The sequence below is a fragment of the Lichenostomus cassidix genome, chromosome 2 (assembly GCF_008360975.1).
Source record: "Lichenostomus cassidix isolate B80296 chromosome 2, HeHo_3.0, whole genome shotgun sequence".
In the NCBI taxonomy this organism is placed as follows: Eukaryota; Metazoa; Chordata; class Aves; order Passeriformes; family Meliphagidae; genus Lichenostomus; species Lichenostomus cassidix.
This window is the reverse complement of record NC_139482.1, coordinates 146528251-146546057: the sequence shown is the minus strand read 5'-3', so window position 1 is coordinate 146546057 and position 17807 is coordinate 146528251. Positions and strand designations below refer to the sequence as shown.

Here is a 17807-nt window from a genome sequence, read left to right as displayed (position 1 = left end):
TATACTCACCACTAACATCTGAGCAGCCCTCAGCAGTGTTAGATGAATAAAAACCCCCCACCAGTATTTTTTCTCACTGTTATGTCCCTAATGCACATTATTTTCAGAGAGGAGGCACTGCCTAATGTCCAGGAGATGTGGTTCAGCTCTATTGCCCTGCCCCACATTTGAAGCAATCCTGTCCCTTGGCAATACTGTTCATATGCTTCATTGCAGTTTTTTTAAGGTGAATTTTAACATAACTGTTCCAAGCTGAAACAAAATACCTGACTGTTGTTATTTGTTGGAACGAGTAGAGAGTTTGGGAAATTACTTGAGGTGGGTTTGAAAAGCCTTTTAGCTCATCAGCTATTATCTACAACCATAGGAGTAGTAATAATATATCAGAAGATTGTTCTTTATAGGGTACAATCACAAATGCTCAGATGCTGTGATAGAAAATAAAATTGTGTATAGAAAAGCTTTGTTCAAGAGTGGCTCTTTCATTTTTCAGATATCTTGGTATTCATCTTAAAATATCCTAAAGTCTAATTTTCAGAATGGAAAACTGCACAGGATCTCTAAATAAGATCCTTTCAAGATGCTTTATGTTGGCAACCCAAAATAATTAATCTCTTTTTGTCATGTAATCCTTTAGAGTTTCCTCTCTAAATAAATTAACTGGGTTTGGAGCAGGATAGTTAAATTCTATGGATGCAATTAAACTATATGGTGTGTATGCAGCAGACAGGGTGCACTCAAGATGCAATGAAAAAAAAAAGTTGTCCTTTGTCCTTGCATTAATGGAGTTCAGTATATTCTGTGTCTGGATGGGGAGAACTCTTTTAGCACTTTAATTACTTAATGTGCTTGCTGCAGCAAAAGTACATTAACAAACACAAATCAATTTCTCCCATCAATCCACATCCACTTTGTTACTGTGGAACATTAATTCATTTGTGGGGATAACATCTGCCAATAAAAGGTATTACAAATAAAATGCAGCTGAAAAATGAACGGTTGTTTAGTAATCTCTTGTTCCTGTTTGGCTATGCATGATAAGTTTTTATAATGATGTCTTGCAACAAATGAGAAGTCAGTTTATAAAGTGACTGGAGTGATATCTGCAACCAAAACCCACCACAAATACTGAGGAAACTGAGGATTTTTCATTTCTTTTGTAATTTCTTTTTGTTGACCACTTTAAAGTAATCTCTTTGGTATAGATATTTCCAGGACTCACATGTCCTCCTCACAAGATAAACTTTTTGTGAAGCAGTGGAAAGAGACAAGGTGATGCAGATTTCCTTAAGCTCTTTCCTGCAAGAGCTTAAGGAAAGTGACTGTGAAGATTCTCAGAGAGGAACAGCCCTGGGTTGTTAAATCACTTGAAACTCTATAAAATATGAAGAAAGAAGGCTACATCATAGACTAGTTTGGGTTTGGGACCTTAAAGCTCATCTTTTTCCAACCCCTCTGCCATGGGCAGGGACACTTTCCACTATCTCAGGTTGCTTAAAGCCCTGTCCAACTTGGCCTTGAACACTTCCAGGGATGGAGCATCCACAGCTTCTCTGGGCAACCTGTGCCAGTGCGTCACCACCCTGAGTAAAGAATTTCTTCATAATAGCTAATCTAAACCTCTCCTCTTTAGTTTAAAATCCCTTGTCCTGTCACTATCTGCTGGTCTGTAAAGCCATCTCTCTTATAAACCCCCTTTAAATACTGTAAGGCTGCAATGAGGTCTCCTGGAGCCTTCTCTTCTCAAGGCTGAACAATTTCTATTCCATCATCTCACCAGTAAAAAGTCATTAGTTTTTTCCCCTCTTCTCATCTCCTAATATTTCCCTCCTTGGAACCAATGCTGGATTATTCTTTACATGTTGCACTGCTTCAGAACTCTGCAGAATTTAGTTGATGGTCAAGCCTCTTAGGATGGTCCAATCCCAAGATTATCCTGGTGTCAGATAACATCCTATATTTTTCCAGATTATCTGCTAGTCAAATTAGCAAGGTACAAAATCCACTGAATTCAGGCACTGCAAAAGTCCTGCAAAAATTATGGAGAGTAGAGAAACTGTCAAAGGGAGCCAGTGAGACTTTAATTCTTTGAGGTAGATGGCAAATCCCATAAATGACCTCGATCACCAGATTGACTGAACTCTCACCATGTTTGCTGAGGACTCCAAGCTGGTGGTGAGGTGGACATGTCAGGAGGGAGAGATATCTTACAGAGAGACCTGGACAGGCTGGAACAGAGGGCAACAGCAACTGTGTGAAGTTTAACCAAGGCAAGTGCAGGGTTCTGTCCTTGGGGTGACATAACCAAAGACCTGACCTCTGAGGAACAGCAGATGATCTCTTCTGACTCAAGGTTTTCTCTCCCTTGGAGAGGAGAAGGCTCAGGGGGAATCTCATCACAGTATTCCAGTAAGGATTGCAGAGTAAATACAAAGAGGACACACTGTCTCTTCATGAGAGCACATGGAGAAGGCAAGGGACAATGGTTCCAGTTTTCATCAGAAGAGGTTTCATTCCTGAATGAGAAAGAAAGTTCTTAGAAGGAGAACAATTATTCACTGGAACAACCTGAGGGGTTGGGTCATGGTAGAGTCTGCATCTCTGGAGGTTTTTGAGATGTGACTGATCCAGACAAGGCTTCTGGATGATCTCCTCTTGGCTGGATCAGATTATCTTTTGAGGTCACTTCCACACTAGGCTATTCTATGATTCTATGACTCTATGAAGAGTATTTTATTTGTGGATCCTGCTGGAAGATAAGTGTGGGTTTCACTTCTTGCTGTTTTGGAAATAAGCCTTCCTTTTACCTAGAGCAGATTTGCAAACAACTTGCAGGCTTTACTGCTGCAAAGAGAAGTGGCTGCAAACTCTTGGTATTTCCAGGATTTGGTGGCAGTTCAGGTGGACACATCATTTGTCTCTACTGCTGTGTTGTTCAGTATTGCTCTGATACTATATTTTCTTCTGTGAATAATTTCTCCTGGGAGAAAATTTCTGAAACACAAGGTTTTGTGAGTTCTTACATTATTAATATTAATATTTTTAGGAATAGCTTAAAAATGAGATCAGAGCTTTAGAAGAGGGGACAGATTCATGATACAATTGGGAATGAGAACTCTTTTCACCTCTCTGTATAGATTTTTCATAAAGGACTGAGGACTCCTATTGACAAAAACATTGAGAAGAGGTTTCAACATAGTTGTTAGTGATGAATTAATTCAGCAGAAAATGGGATTTCCATCTCTAGAGCTGTCAGGCCTGTGCCAGCACTGAGTGTACTTTCAGAAGAGAATATTCATCCTTCTTGTTTGAGGGGGAAATGTCCCTTCAAAGCTGCCAATATTTCAGTGAGAAACATAGGTGTATTTTGGTAAGATGCCAAATTTAGCAATTAGTTTTATTTCTGTGGAATGAGTGGATAGACATAGAGATGACCCATTTCTTGAGAAAGACTAGGAAAGAAAATGTAATGCAGACATTGTATCATGAATCTGTCTCTTGAAACAGTTTCTTGGAAAAGGAAAGCTGAAGAGTCACTGTAATCAGGGATGTCAGGTGTCCCTATGCAGGTAGGGGAAGCAGGGAAAGCAGGGAGGGGATCTATGGGGAGAGGCTGGGGCTGCATCCTGCAGGACGTGAACAGTCGCAGGGACAAGGAGCTGGAGGAGCTGGGAACAAAGGAATAAAGTTGAGATTGGGAAAGAGGCAGGGAGAGGAATCAGAAATCAAAGGACGTGGCTGGCTGAGCATCAAAAAAAAAAAAAAAAGGAATTGGTGCAGGGAAACTGGTTTATTTTTGTTTATCATCATCCTACTCTGTTTTTAAGTATCAATAAATTAATTTCCCCCAAACCACGTCTGTTTTGCCTGTGATGGTAAGTAGTAAGTGCTCTCCCTGTCTTTATCTCGAGCCAAGAGCCTTTTTCATTTTACTTTCACCCAGTGTCCTGTTGGGGCAGGGGAGTGAGAGGTGGCAGCTGACCTAGGTTAAACCACAACACCCAGCTCTATCTCCAGGTGTGCTCTGTCTGAACAAAGCTGAGTGATGAGGGAAGTCCTGTGCTTTTACTGCATCTCTAACTGTCACTTCAGCTGTAATTTCTCCTAATTTTTACTGATCAAATTATCTCTATGTTGTTCTATTTGTTCTAAGGCTGCAATCGCTCTTTTGTCACTAGTGCTTCCTGTTCTGCCTCTGACTATTCCTTTAGCACTTGATCAGAGATGCCTTCTGTAGGTAGCCAAGCCCTCTATCATCCAATTTAAACTGTAAAGCAGACCTCTGAGTCTGGTTATTGTACTGTTGCTGTTGTAATCTTTCTTTGTTTTCTTTTAATTCTCTTACCACTTTCTTAATACTTTGTAGTTGTTGTGCCAAACAGCTTACAGTCTCTAAGACCTCATTACTTCTATTCTCCAGTTCTTGCATCTGTACTACCAATTTCTCTATTTTTTTTTGTCAGAGGCTGTAAATTCTTGGTAGTTTTATTCCTTTCCTAATAAAACCTTATTGTATTAATCCATCTGCTATTCTATTTCTGCTTGCAAAAATTCTACCGTGCATTCTGTAACCATTCCAGAAATCATTAAAGTTACTCTTAAGTTTCAACTTCCAATTCCTTAATTTCTTGCACCCCATTAAATTTTCCTTTTTACAGCTTCTTTATCCATCATTTGCTACTGGTTTTTAAGCTGTTTTTCAAGGACCAGAATTTATTTTCTTAGATATATAGGCTCCAATAATTACTTAGATAAGTCCTGGTTTCTATGCAGTTGCTCTCCATGTCCTATATCCTATTTTATCATTTGAGAGGGCAAGCTTGAATGGTGCTTTCCTGCCCAACACTGAATCTCTAATTTGTACTTTGCTAAAAAATTCTACTTCCAGTCCTAGAAAGTAATTATAGCAGGAGCAGAGGTGTTACAATTTTGTGACACATCACTTTCTTTTTATCTTCTTATGGAGTTGTACAGGATGTGAGCAACAGCAAAAAAAAAGATGTTTTGTACAAACATGTAGTTTTTGTTCCATGTTCTAATCTGACACTGAAAAGTGTCCACATTTCTGAGCTCTTCTTAGAGTGTGGGATTTTTTTTTCTGATTCTGTACTGAGATCTTTAGTCTTTTAGAATAGGGAATGCTGCCTTTTTATTAGTTTGGTTGGGTTTTTTTAAAATTTCTTTATTTGCTACATGTATCACATAGACATGTAAATCTCTGTTTACATCTCATAGGGGTTACCCTCATAACTAAAGCTGTCTGTCTGAACTAAGAACCTCATTTTGGGAAGAAATGGACCATTGCAATCCCTTTCTCTTTAACAGGAGAAAATTGAGTTGTAAAGAGTTCTAGGCATCAGGTTCCAAAACAGAACAGGATCAAACTCTTCTCTGAAACCCACCTGAGACATCTTAGGAAATGGCTGTCAGCATTCAAGGAGTGTCTGGGTGATGGTCTCAGTCATGTGGTTTAGTTTTAATTGGTCCTGTGAGAAGCAGAGACTTGGACTCAATGATTGCTTGGACCCAGTGATTGCTTGGACCCAGTGATGGGTCCCTTCCAACTTGAGATATTCCATGATTCTATGACTTGACTGAAAAAGCATACTCCCCTCAAAATACCCCAGAACAAATAACGCTGCATTTCAGCAGAAACCACTGAAGTATTATCTTTGTACTTCTGAAATTAATTTCTGTTTTATGACCTTAAGAACTGAGCTGGACCCAGACAGAAATGCTGAATTTTGTACTTCTCTTTGCTGTGGTACTGATCAGCCACCCCTGGGCTCAGTTTTCTGCAGTTCTGCATTGCCCTTGGGAATTTGCTGTGTGCTATTGCCAGATGCTCCCACCTTGCACCTGCTGATGCACCTGAGCTGAGTGAGACCTGATGTGTTGGGTCAGGGATGTGAAACATGACCTGTAACCCAAAATTTCTTTGGGGAGGAGGTGGCAGTGAGTGTGAATTCCCCTTGGGCTCCTGTAAATGTCAGGCCTTAGTGGATGCACTTTCCATGGTAATGCAGCTCCTCTCTTGTTCTGCCAGCCAGAAATGAGTGACATGGAGTCTAATTTTGTCAGATCCATCACAGAGCAATGGCTTTCTGGGATCAGGAGACCATCCTGAAATCGGGAGAGACACAGGCATAGCCATGAGGTAGAATGAGTCTGAGACCAAGCAACTTGGCCTGTCTGCATAGCTTTGTTCCATCACAAGAAGTGTTCAACCTGTATGAGAGTTCCACACATTTGAGCTCGCCAGTTTAGTGGTGGCAGAGTTTAGGGATCTGCTGGATGGACTAAAGTAACATGACTCGTCCTGGGGTTGTGATTCACTCTGTGTCAGGTCCCACTGCATCTCCCCTTTGCCCATTTCCCTAGTCTAGTCCAGGGTCAATGGCTAGAAGATACTCAGCTTTTTTATTCACTTGGGATTAGACAATTAGCAGGCTGTGAATAAAGTGAAACTCTCCTTGGTCTGCTGGATTAGACATTGTGTCCCCAATAGTTTACATCTTTGTTTCAAGGTCACTTTGGCTTTCAATTTTCTGAGTTCTGAGATATGAAGGAAAAAAAAAAGTACAATTTTTAAAGCAACAGCTTCAAAGAAGTCGTTTCATGCCTATCATTTTCATTTTTCTCCTGTTTCCTGGAGTGAGATACAAAACAAAATGTAGTGTAAATAACCACATCTCCAAACTTGTTTATCCATTTCACTCTACAAGCATTTCAGAAGCACTTTAAAAATCTCATGAGACACCACGTTTGTCTTATTCTACTTAAAACATAAGATGTAATAGAAAGGTTTGAATTTATCTTCAGGAATATTCAGCTTATTTTATATCTATTAAAGGATTGTTATAGTCTCTTGATTTCACCCAGAACAGGTGAGGGTTAATTCTCTCTCTCAGATAATCAGAGAGTAAGTTTTTCCAGGTGCTTCAGTTACAAGAGCACAAAATCTCTCATCTTTAGCTCTTCATATAAGAACAGATTGGAAAAGGTTACTACTTGACTGTGAGACTAAATTAAACTATGTTTTCAAGGTTTTCTATTGCTTTTGAGACAAGACTATAAGTGCTCATATCCTTATTGGGGTGCTAATTTTTCTGCCCTTTCCTTTCACTGCCTTTCTTTCCCAACAATAAAAAACATTTCTGTTTTACTCTTTGTTCACCATTCTGCTGCCCACTCCTCTTCACCCCTACCTTGCTGTGATGACTGAATGGGAAGTAAAGGGCAAATTGCTTTAAGAGTATGAATGTGGGACTAAATAAAAGACAGCATTGCTACCTTGATGAGCACAAAAGGGCAAGAGCCCCTGAGGTGAGCATAAAAGGAGATGGAAAGAGAGCTGGTTGGTATAATTGTCACAGAGCCAGAGGGTTTCATGGGCAGGGGATTTTATGGCTTGTGGGGTTGCAAGTTTCTGCAGAGCAGAGATGACCTGATGAAACTACAAGAAGCTGGGTGTATCAAAATGATCAAGGTTGTGGCTTACCTGGATCCAAATGAAATCCTTTCCTGAAAAGGATCCAGTGCCAAGTGTAGACTGTCCTTCAGCAATGCCTTGAAATCCTTCTGTGGACACTAAGAGCTCATTTGCCAGAAGCTGGGTATATTTTTTCCATGTCTTAACCAGAGTACTTAGCTCTTGAGAGCTTCCAGCTCTAAATCCTGGACTCAGGACTTAAGTGTCTGTGTTTGATCCCAGGATATGCTGAGCACCTTCTGAAGATGCTGAGAACCCTTGTGTCCTGCTTGTTTGGATGAGAAGGAATTACACCAAGCACCTCTCAGACCTGCAGAACTAGGCAGCATCTGTTTTTAAGACAGGAATTTGTGTCCTAGCAAAAATAAAAAAAGGAAAAAAAAGGGTTGCCATACATTGCAATTGTACAATTTAATCTTATCTGCATGATTCAGAGTTTGCTTTCATAGACCCACTGTGTGTTCTACTGAGACAAGTGCATTACTTACTGTACTGCAAGGAGAGTAAGGATCACCCTCCTCACACTATTAATTTTAGACCTAGGTTCATCAAAAGTTAAAGAGCCTCAGAATGAAACCGGGATGAGAATCGTAGGAAGTTGATGTGATAAATGGCTGTGGAGTCTGGATCTGAGTGCTGCAGTGGTGTCTGACTGTCCTGCCCTGGCACAGCAGCTCTGGGTATCACAGGGGGAGCTGCCAGACACTCCTGTCACCTTGTTCAGTGTGTGTGTAAGACTGAGGGTTGAGAAAAGCCTTCCTCTTCTACCTCTAATAGCTTCAAAGTGAGTGTAAGATTCCCTGGGCTGTCTGAGGTGTTCTTCCCATTGCCAGAAAGGTGAGAAGAAAATGCTGGTAGTGGGAATGGTGATGACTTCTGTGAACAACAACCTCCTGCCTGCTGCTAACTCATGTGTCACACAATCACTCCTTTTTTTTTTCTGGGCTATTCTACAGCCTGCCAGAAGCCTGAGGCAGAGTTAGGTCAGAAAAGCTTCTTGAAATAATATTTAATTGAGAAATGTCTGGATTTTGTAGCTGTGTCTGAAACATTTTTGGTCATATTGTAGGTCTTTCTCATGCATGTGTTATTGCACATTGTGCTTTTTTATATAACAACGTGGTAATTTTTTATATAACAACATGGTAATTTTTCTGATATGCTCCACAGCCTGATTTATCTTTCTGTTTGCAATCTTAGGTGTAAAACTGTCACCTTTTCCCATGCTCTCCTGTTTGAATAGCCAAAGAACACACCAAAATATTTATGTACAAAATGGGGATAGATTCATGCAGTGCACTTCTGTGACTCATGCACTTTTAAGATCCACAAAGTATTATGGATTCGGTTAGATATGTAACCTAAAGCATTATCACCACAAACAAGAAAAATTTTCTGCTGTTTTGTGCAAATAGGCAGAATTTTTATGGCTGCACCTCTGATTTGTTTCACTGAAGGGAAAGGAGAAACAAAAAAGGATTTGCTTACCTCCTTTACCCTGGCTTTCTCCCTGTACCTCCACGATGGGTATTGCTTTTCGCTTTTTACATTTCCAGCAGGAAGCTAACCAGATAGAATGGTTTTTTGGTTTTATTTTTCAGTTTTGGTCCCCAGTGTTTGTACAGAAAATAATAGTGTTTGGCAGATATGCATTACTGTGTTTTTCTGGGAATCAGCCTGGATGGTCACAGATGTGTCCTCGGTCCTGTAAAAACTTCTGAAATATCAGGAAGCCTTCAGATGGTAACACACTTGGCAATCCTCTGCTGGGGATCATCAGTACAGGACACAAAGGTCTCTTCATGTGTCTAGAGAGAGAACGTGGTTTTTCACATCTGAAGACCTTGGGTTCAAAGCCCATGAAGTAAAGTCTTGCAATGAGATTTGAAGTCTCTTCCTTTGCTGTTTTCATGGTGAAATCCATCTTTTTCCTTGCCTGTAAGGCTTTTTCTCACTGACTTCCAAACCAGTGTGCTGCAGTTCTTTGCTGCCTGGAAGCAGTAATTCAATGGAGAAGTTTTGCTGATGGGACAGAAGTTCCTGGAGTTCAACTCCAGCTCTGGTGTGAGGAGCAGCTGAAACTCCAGGCTGACTCATCAGGCTCAGCACACAGAATGTTTGTTTGCAAGTTTATTAGCTTAAGGGTTGTTTCTTTAAATGCAGCCTAACCTGGAATGAAATTTTAAGCCTTGGAGCTGTTCAGGTATTTATCAAAGCAGGTGGAAGCTTCTCAGTTTTGGACTTGTCTGGCTCCTATGGCACTCTTTCTGAGCCAAAGGTTTTGATTTCCATGCTGCAGGAATGATCAGGGAGGAGCAGTCTGGTCTGCAAGCACTGCTGGTGAGAGGGATCTGGTTTGGTGGTGTGATGCACCAATATTATGTGACAAATTGTTTTTCTCAAACCAGTCAACCCTCCTTAACTTGGGTTTTACAGTGTTATTACAAGCCAGTGGCAGGGGAAGACAAGGAGGCAGCAACTAGCAGGACTAGATGAGAGCTGAGATACTCTGATATTAATTTGAGAGGAGGAAGGAAGGGCAGGATGGAGTCCAAAGCATCAGTAACGGGGCTGGTACCACCCTGTTCTCTGCTGGTTTTGATGTAAATCCTCTGGAATTAGGTACTACCCTGTGGTATAGTTAGATCACCAGAGATGGCATGATGAGTAATCTGGAGCTAAAACATTTTATTATCCTAACATCAGCATAGGAAGTCTGAGCACCTCAGAGTCAAGAGCCTGAGTGGTGACAGCAGCTCTGCCCTGTGCAGGAGGAGCAGGGCAGGCAGGGTCACCCAGCACATCTGTGAGTGCAGCCAGTGCAGCTCAGCAGGGATTGATAGGTGTCCAGCCACAGGAAAACAAGGAAGCCACTCAAATTATTTAATTTTAAAGATTAAAAATTCACAAATAGCCAGTGAAGGTGAAGATGGCAAATTCATTGCTGACAGGGTGACCCGTGCAGTTTATCTTGCAAGAGAGAAGGGACTTGGAGTAGTATGCACTGCCTGCATAAATAATATTGTTCTGCAAATAACAAGGATCCATGTCCTATAAATCATTTGGAAATTTACTGAGCTTCCCCTAAAAACAAATTGGCTTTTTCATTCCTGCTTCTGTTAGGAGCTTTTTTTGCCTTTTTTTTTTTTTTTTAACGGTCTTGCTCCTCTGCCAGCTACAGCTTTTTACATCTAAACTGGATTTATTCGTGGACAGTTTATATGTGTTTGTTCTTGTGCCAGTGTTGTACTTTCTTGTACCTCTGTCTTCTTTCTTCCTGATTATTTTCCTCCCAATATATTTATAGATGGAGAGGGGATCTGATTGCTCTGTTTTGCTGAGTTAAGTGTACCAAGTTCCTTTAGTTCTTAATATCAGCTTGCTGTTTCCTGATCTTCCCTTCACAGTGCCTGTACCACATTAGCTGGCAATTTTCCATGCTCTCCCTGCTTTACTGAAGTCTAAATAAGCTTTTCTGCATTGCTCTTCTCTTTCAAAAAGAAAAAAAAAAAAAACACAACAAACCAGATGTTTACTCAAAAAGAGGTACCACCTAGTCTAATGAGCCAGACCCAGCCTAATTGTAGTAAAACAGGAATTGTACTGCAGTTTCTCATTTATTTCCTAATTATTCTTTTCCATAAAATCTACTGTAAAGCCTCATGTATTTCTGGGGCTACACTCAGGGAGCCAAGTGATGTCCATTCCACTCCCTTTGAAAAATTACCCTTTAGCTTCTGCTCTTCACCAGCCCTTCTGTAACTTTATGAATTTCTTGGATTTGTTGTAGGTCTGTATTACCAAGTGTCCAATTCACATGCCACTTCTGCAAAGGTCCTCTGAGAAAAATTGCTTGTTATTTTGGAGGCAATATCTCATTTATCATTGCTGTCAGCTCCATATCACTACCAGGCAGTCCTTCCATACACATTTGTGGTGGGAGACCTCCTGTAACTCTTTTGGTGGCCTTTGCAATGTCTGCCTCAGTCTGATTCTCTAGTTTTAAGGAGAGATTTTGATCTCCACATCCTGTTCTGTTCTTTGCAGTTTTTATGTTCATGCTTCATATAATTTTGAAGAGGATCACTCAACTGGGAAGAGATAAAGTTGTCTGTAGGATTTCTTCCCAAGCCTGAAATTCAGAGAGCAGCTACTTACACAAAGAGGGAGAAGCTGTGTCCCTTCAGTTGTTCCCAGCCAGGCAGAATCCCACCCTCAAGGCTCTGCTGTTGCAGTGTCCACACAGCAAATGTTCTCCTCAGGTGAGAATAAGTCATTCAGAGTCTAGGAGACCTCAGGAGACAAAACTGATCCTTCTTTGTTTTGAGGGGGTTGGAAAAGCTTGGTGAGGATGACCAGACTATGAGTCTACTCCTTGATGAGAGTATTTAGAGGCAGCTGGAGGTGGTTCACTTTGTTTAGAAGACTAACAGGCCCACCCTATGGGCAGGGGTTTCTATTACTTCTCAGCATGATTTATGCCATTTCTAGTTAATAGAGTGCCTCATTGGAAGAGAATGAGTTGTCTTAGCATCCCAAAAATACATTTTCCATCTGCCATGCTGTTAGAATCATAGAATGGTTTGGGTTGAAAGGGACCCTCAAGATCATCTTTCTCCAGCCCCTTGCCAGGGCAGGAACATCTTCCCATAGACTAGGTTGCTCAGAGCCCCATCCAACCTTGCCTTGAGCATTTCCAGGGATTGGGCATCCACAGCTTCTCTGGACTACATATGCCAGGGTCTCACCACCCTCACAGTAAAGAATTGCTCCCTAAAATCTAATAAAAACCTGCCCTCTTTCATTCCCCCTTTTCCTCTCCCTTAGCAGGGACTGAGCATGGCATCCAGACATCCAACAGTGTGTTTTTTGTAGAGGAACTGACAAAAGTGTTTTATTTATGCTCATATTAACATGGCTTTATTTTATATGTTGGTCTCAATGTCACTCAGACTGGCACAACCAAGAGGTGTGTAGGACAGTGGAGATTCGCATCTGTGTTTGCTGCTGAGGAAATTGTGTGGCACTCTGCGTCTTGCAATGTAATTTATAACATATTTATTTTCTTGTATTTTGATCAGAAAACCCTCCTCACAACGCACAAGCTATTATCAGTAACATCCAGCTTCACAGTGTGGGAGCAAGAACCTTTATATTTTTGTTTTTGCTTGGTTATAAAGTCACTGTTTGGCAATTCCTCCTTGCTCATAAAGACTTAGAGGAAGCTCTGAGGAGGAATGGATAATGTTTGCCTGTCTAATGATTTAAATATTGATATGTGGCTTAAAAATAGGAAAAAAACCCCTGACAACCAGTAACCACATAACAGGTAATGGTTTTTATTCAGTTTCCTGTATGGATGTTGCTTAATTTAACTGGACAACAAGCATTCCTGTGAAACTCAAATAAGGATGTCTTTGTGTTTTTCTGGCCACCCAAGGTGAAGCTGTTCTTTACTTATATACTGCTTGTGATATTTATCTCCTTTATTTACCTCCTCTGGAGCTGTTGTTAACATTTTGCCTGAAACATTCACTGAAAATATTTTCAGGAAAAATATTCACTTTTAAAAGGAATAAACTGTTAAATTGTGAGCCCTAGTATTTCTGTGTGAGTTCTAATTCAGTCTACCAGTTTGAACCTTTAACATTTTCAGTGCCCTGTGTGTACTTTTCCCTGAATGTCACTGAGGTGTTGGGGGGATCTGAGGTCCTCTCTTTCTCTGTCCTCTGCCATCAATCCACTGACTGTCACTACCTGGAGGTGCAAGTCTTTGCAAAGCACTCATATGTTAAGCTGAACCAACAATAGGATATTTGGAAGCCTCTTGTGTCTTCTGACTCGAGGACCATGCTCTAAAGTCTTTCTTTGGGAAGAATGTATCCAATTCCATGATGATTTATGCCAGAACAGCTTTATGCCTTTGTGTTATGAAGGCCAGACCTTTTGGTATCAGGTGCCAAACAAACTACAATAAATCATTTTTTAATAACTGTTTATTGCCATTTTTATAATTAAGAATTAAAACATGCTTGGTCACCTAAAAAAGATGAGTTGCATTTTTGGCTGCAATACATAATAGTGCAGACCTTGCTAGTCTCTGGATTCTCTTTATATTTGGACCTTCAGCTTCACAGTTTGACCTTATTCTGAGAGTTCCTTAGGTTTCTGTGACTTTGTTATGCATTTTTTACTTTGACCAGTTCAGTTTGCTGATTACACAGGAATATAACTATTTGTGACCCCTATAACATCTCTGACATCCAAATGAATTTACAAAAATTTAGGGGATGAGCAGGGAAAGGTGTAAATAAGATGAAGACTTTTTATGTCCTTGCACCTAGTCCATTTGGCAAAGGATATAATGAAGGTTGGAACTAACCTTGTTATGAAGTCTCCAGCACTGAGGTATCTCCATGTGGTTTTGATATCCAAGATAGTATTGTGGGCAAAGAGGAAATAAAGGTCTGCCCAGCATCCTCTGAGGAGCTGAATGTCTCTGAGTCTGCTGAGAGTTTGGCTGCATGGCCATCATTGCCCAGAAAAGTTGCGAATGTCCCACTTTTGGAAGTGTTCAAGGCCAGGTTGGATGGGAACCTGAGCAGCCTAGTCTAGTGGAAGGTGTCCCTGCCCATGGCAGGAGGGTGGAATGACATGGGCCTTTAGGTCTCTTCCAACCCAAACCATTCTATGATTCCATGATTCCTTGTATGAAAGTGTCACCTGAGGCACCTGTGGCTAATCTCCCCCTCTTTAGGTGGCTTAATCAGAAGCACCAGCCAGTCCACTGGAAATTAGTTTCTTAATGAAAATATTTAGGTGAGATGCTTCTGAGCATGAGACACACGATGAGGGAAAGCTGATATGATCATAGTGTGGCAGTAGGTAGTTAGTTAGATATTCCCTGAAGGAACTGCAGCCTGTGGAAGCAGCCACGTTGGAGTAGGGAATGTGTGAATGGGATGGAGCAGCTCAGAGGTGCTTTTATGGACTGACAGTAACTCCCATTGCCCTGAGCTGCTTGGGAGGAGTCTGAAAGAGTGAAGCACAGCCTGGAGAGAAGGGAGTGGGCTGGAGAGAAGTTTAATTTTAATGTTTGGATTTGTTTCTTACTACCCAATAGCGAATAAATTAAATTAATTCCCCTGAAAGTGAATCACTTTTTCCTGTGACAGTAACTGGTAAGCAATGTCCCTGTTGCCCTATTTTGGAGCCTATTTTCTCCTGCCGTTCTGTTGATTGAGGGGGAGGGAGAGAGCGTGTGGTTTGGAATTTGGTTGTTAGCCAAGGATAACCCACCACAATTTTGAGCAGCAAAAATCTAAAAAGAAATGGTCAGACAGTTACAGAATATTATTCTTTGGAATTGATCTAGTGGAATGGGCACATGATAAATCTTTAATATCTCCATATGGAGGAGTGTCCCCTTACACTAATGTGTAACACCACTTCCATACTCTGTTACTGATATTTGGAAGTTATTAGACTTTATGAGTAGTGTGTATTTAGAATATGAGCTGCTTTTATTTTCTTTTCTGAAAACTAAAATGTAAACAGAGTTTTCATGCCCAAGCTCTTGACTAGAACAGATACCTAGAAATGTTAAATGTTGTGCTGAAATTATACCCCAGTTGGGAAGGAGCTGCCAGTTGGAGCAAGTAGAGTAACATGGGCTTTCAGCTGTGAAGGACATACCACAATTGCCTCTGAAGTGGGTTTTTTTGTGTTTTGTTTTGTTTTCTCCCCATCAAACCCCTTTCGTCAGCTCTAAACCTCATAGAGACAGATCTAGTTCATTCACTATTACAAACCTAGCCAAGATTTTATTGATAAGTGTAACCTGTGTGAAACGTTGTTGATACAGGAGTTCACAGAAAACTTGGTGTTTTCATAGAGTTAAGAGCATGGTTTAGGTTGAAAGGGACTTTTGTGTTTAGAGGCTTGGACAAAAATCAGACCAAAACTATCTGCAAATACTAGTGGATTAGAGGATTTATAAACAAAGACACCAAAGGATGGAAAATTCAGAGAAAGGGAGACTGACACCAACCTGGTGTTACAGCAGGGCAGTGGGAGGTCTGCAAACAGGAGGTATCCTGAGCTACAATGTCCTGTATTGGGTGCTGTACTGAACACTGCCTCATATTCCTCATCCCTGCAAGTGGTGATGAAGGAAGACTAGGATGAGTTTTTTTCCTCTGATTGGACAGAGCTCATGTTTTGGACACTGGAACTTCCCAGGCAAGTGGTCACAGCACCAAAGCTGATGGAGTTCCAGAAGCATTTGGACAATGCTCTCAGACACAGGGTGGGGTTTTTGGGATGCTCTGTGCATGGCCAGAAGTTGGACTCGATGATCCTTGTGGGTCTCTTCCAACTCAGGATAGTCATCATTATATGTGCAACATAAACCAGTGAAACTGCTGATGCTTTCTTTTTCTGTCTTCATGTGACACAGGGATCCCCTATGGGATAACAACCAACCAGAATACAACTGGTTTAGATATAATTAACAGAATTACAGAATGCAAGGGACCACAGTGGGGCATCTGATCCAACCTCCCTGCTCCAGCAGGGTCACCCCAGAGCACATGGCACAGGATTGTGTCTGACAGTTCTGAAATATCTCCAGTAAGGGATACTCAACACCATCTCTGGGCAAATGATTAATATTTTCTTGATAAGGTAGACTTGATGTGGAACAGCAGAATGATAATCACTATGTAAAATTTGAACGTTACCAGGTGTGAGATTGGCACTTTTGTTGTCTTTCCACTAAAGTTTCATTTTTTTGTTTGTTTTTGTTTTGTATTAAATTTTGTCACTCCTTGTCTGATATCATTGCCTTTTATCATAGATGTTTTTCTGTGTTTCCTTTCCCTACAGGAGGCCAAGTGCTTTTCACAGTCTTTCCTCATTATTCACACATCAGGCCATTGTGTCCCCTCTGCCTGATGTAAACCAGGAGGGGCCAGATTAAACCCTCTTTAATTAAAGCCAAAAAGCAGAAGAAAAGATCCTGATCATACCTGTTCTCTTGAGCACTTCTGAGTGCAGATGCCCAGGATGTGCTCTCACAGAATTTCAGGCTTGTTCAAGAGATCACTTCTCTAACAGTGTGTAATTTTTCATCCTTTCTCTCCAGGTATTACCAGATAAGAGCTGGACTGAAGATCCCATCCAGGATTCCCCACAGGCTGTTTGCTACAATTGCAGGACAGACAGGTAAGCAGATCCCAGAGGAATGGGGTAGCATGGACAAGGAGAGTCTGTATGGGGAACAGGTGAGCCTGGATTGGGATCCAAACCTAGATTTCCCTAATGATCTGTAATTGTTCATATCTCTGCTCCAGTGTGGGTTTGTGACTGGTATTGGGCTTGTGTCTGTCAGAAAAGCAGAGGAAATTCTCACCATCTTATCTGAAAGCATCTCTCTCATATGTGACTCCTTGCTGACAATTTTTCAATTCCATACCATTTTAGGTATTTAAAGTTCCCTCTCTCTCTTTTTTAAGGAAAAAAAAAGGTATTGTTCAAATTGGAAGTCTAGTTCAATTAAAATGCAAAATTATTAGGCAGGTTTTATAAAACACAAATAGTTATACCAAAATCTGAAAAGAATCACATTAAAAAACATCCCAAACTCAAGAGCTGAATAAAGAATATCCCTTGAAAAATCCATGAATATATAAATAAATTTAGTTTAGGTTTGGAGTGAAAACTCTTCTTGTAGTGAAAAACCCTCAAGGAAGAAACAAAATTGTTTTACACCAAATTCCAGTGTAATTTGCCCTTGGTATAACCAGAATCCTCTGGAGGTCCTTTGATCTCTGGAAATGTCCTCAAATTTTAGCAGTGTCTGGCATAAGTAGTCTTATACTAATGAAATAACCTCCCGTGAAGACAGCCAGAATTTTACTTTCTTGGGGCAAAAACCAATAACAAACAGTAAAAAAGCTGAACTATTCCTGTTCGGAATAAACTACCTTTTATATTTACTTTAAAAAAAAAAAATCTTCTTCCTCATATATCTTCAGCATCAAGACAACACGGAAGATTCTTCCACCTCTTCTAGAAACAATTCACATAGACACATGGGCAGGGAGAGGCAAGGCTGGCAGTGCAGTTAGAGGATTAGTAGTTGACTTTCATAGTGCTAATGCAATCCAGACTGGGCTCTAATAGCTTTATAGGGCTAACATCAAGACAAGGGATATTTAAGCCATTAAGGCTTTAAACAGTTTCTCCTTGGCTATCTTTGCAAGTACTTCCTAATTGATTTCATAGATCTGCGAGAGAGCATTATTTAATGGGA

The 17807-nt window shown here is 40.7% G+C and overlaps 1 protein-coding gene across 1 annotated transcript in view; it reads left to right on the top strand.

Annotated features, from left to right (window-relative positions):
* FAM135B (family with sequence similarity 135 member B) overlaps positions 1–17807 on the top strand; it is a 190906-nt gene that overhangs the window by 72230 nt on the left and 100869 nt on the right. Inside the window, exon 3 of the mRNA XM_085053635.1 lies at positions 16638–16717. Coding sequence (XP_084909761.1) covers positions 16638–16717 — 80 coding nt within the window. The remainder of the gene's footprint in view (positions 1–16637; positions 16718–17807) is intronic.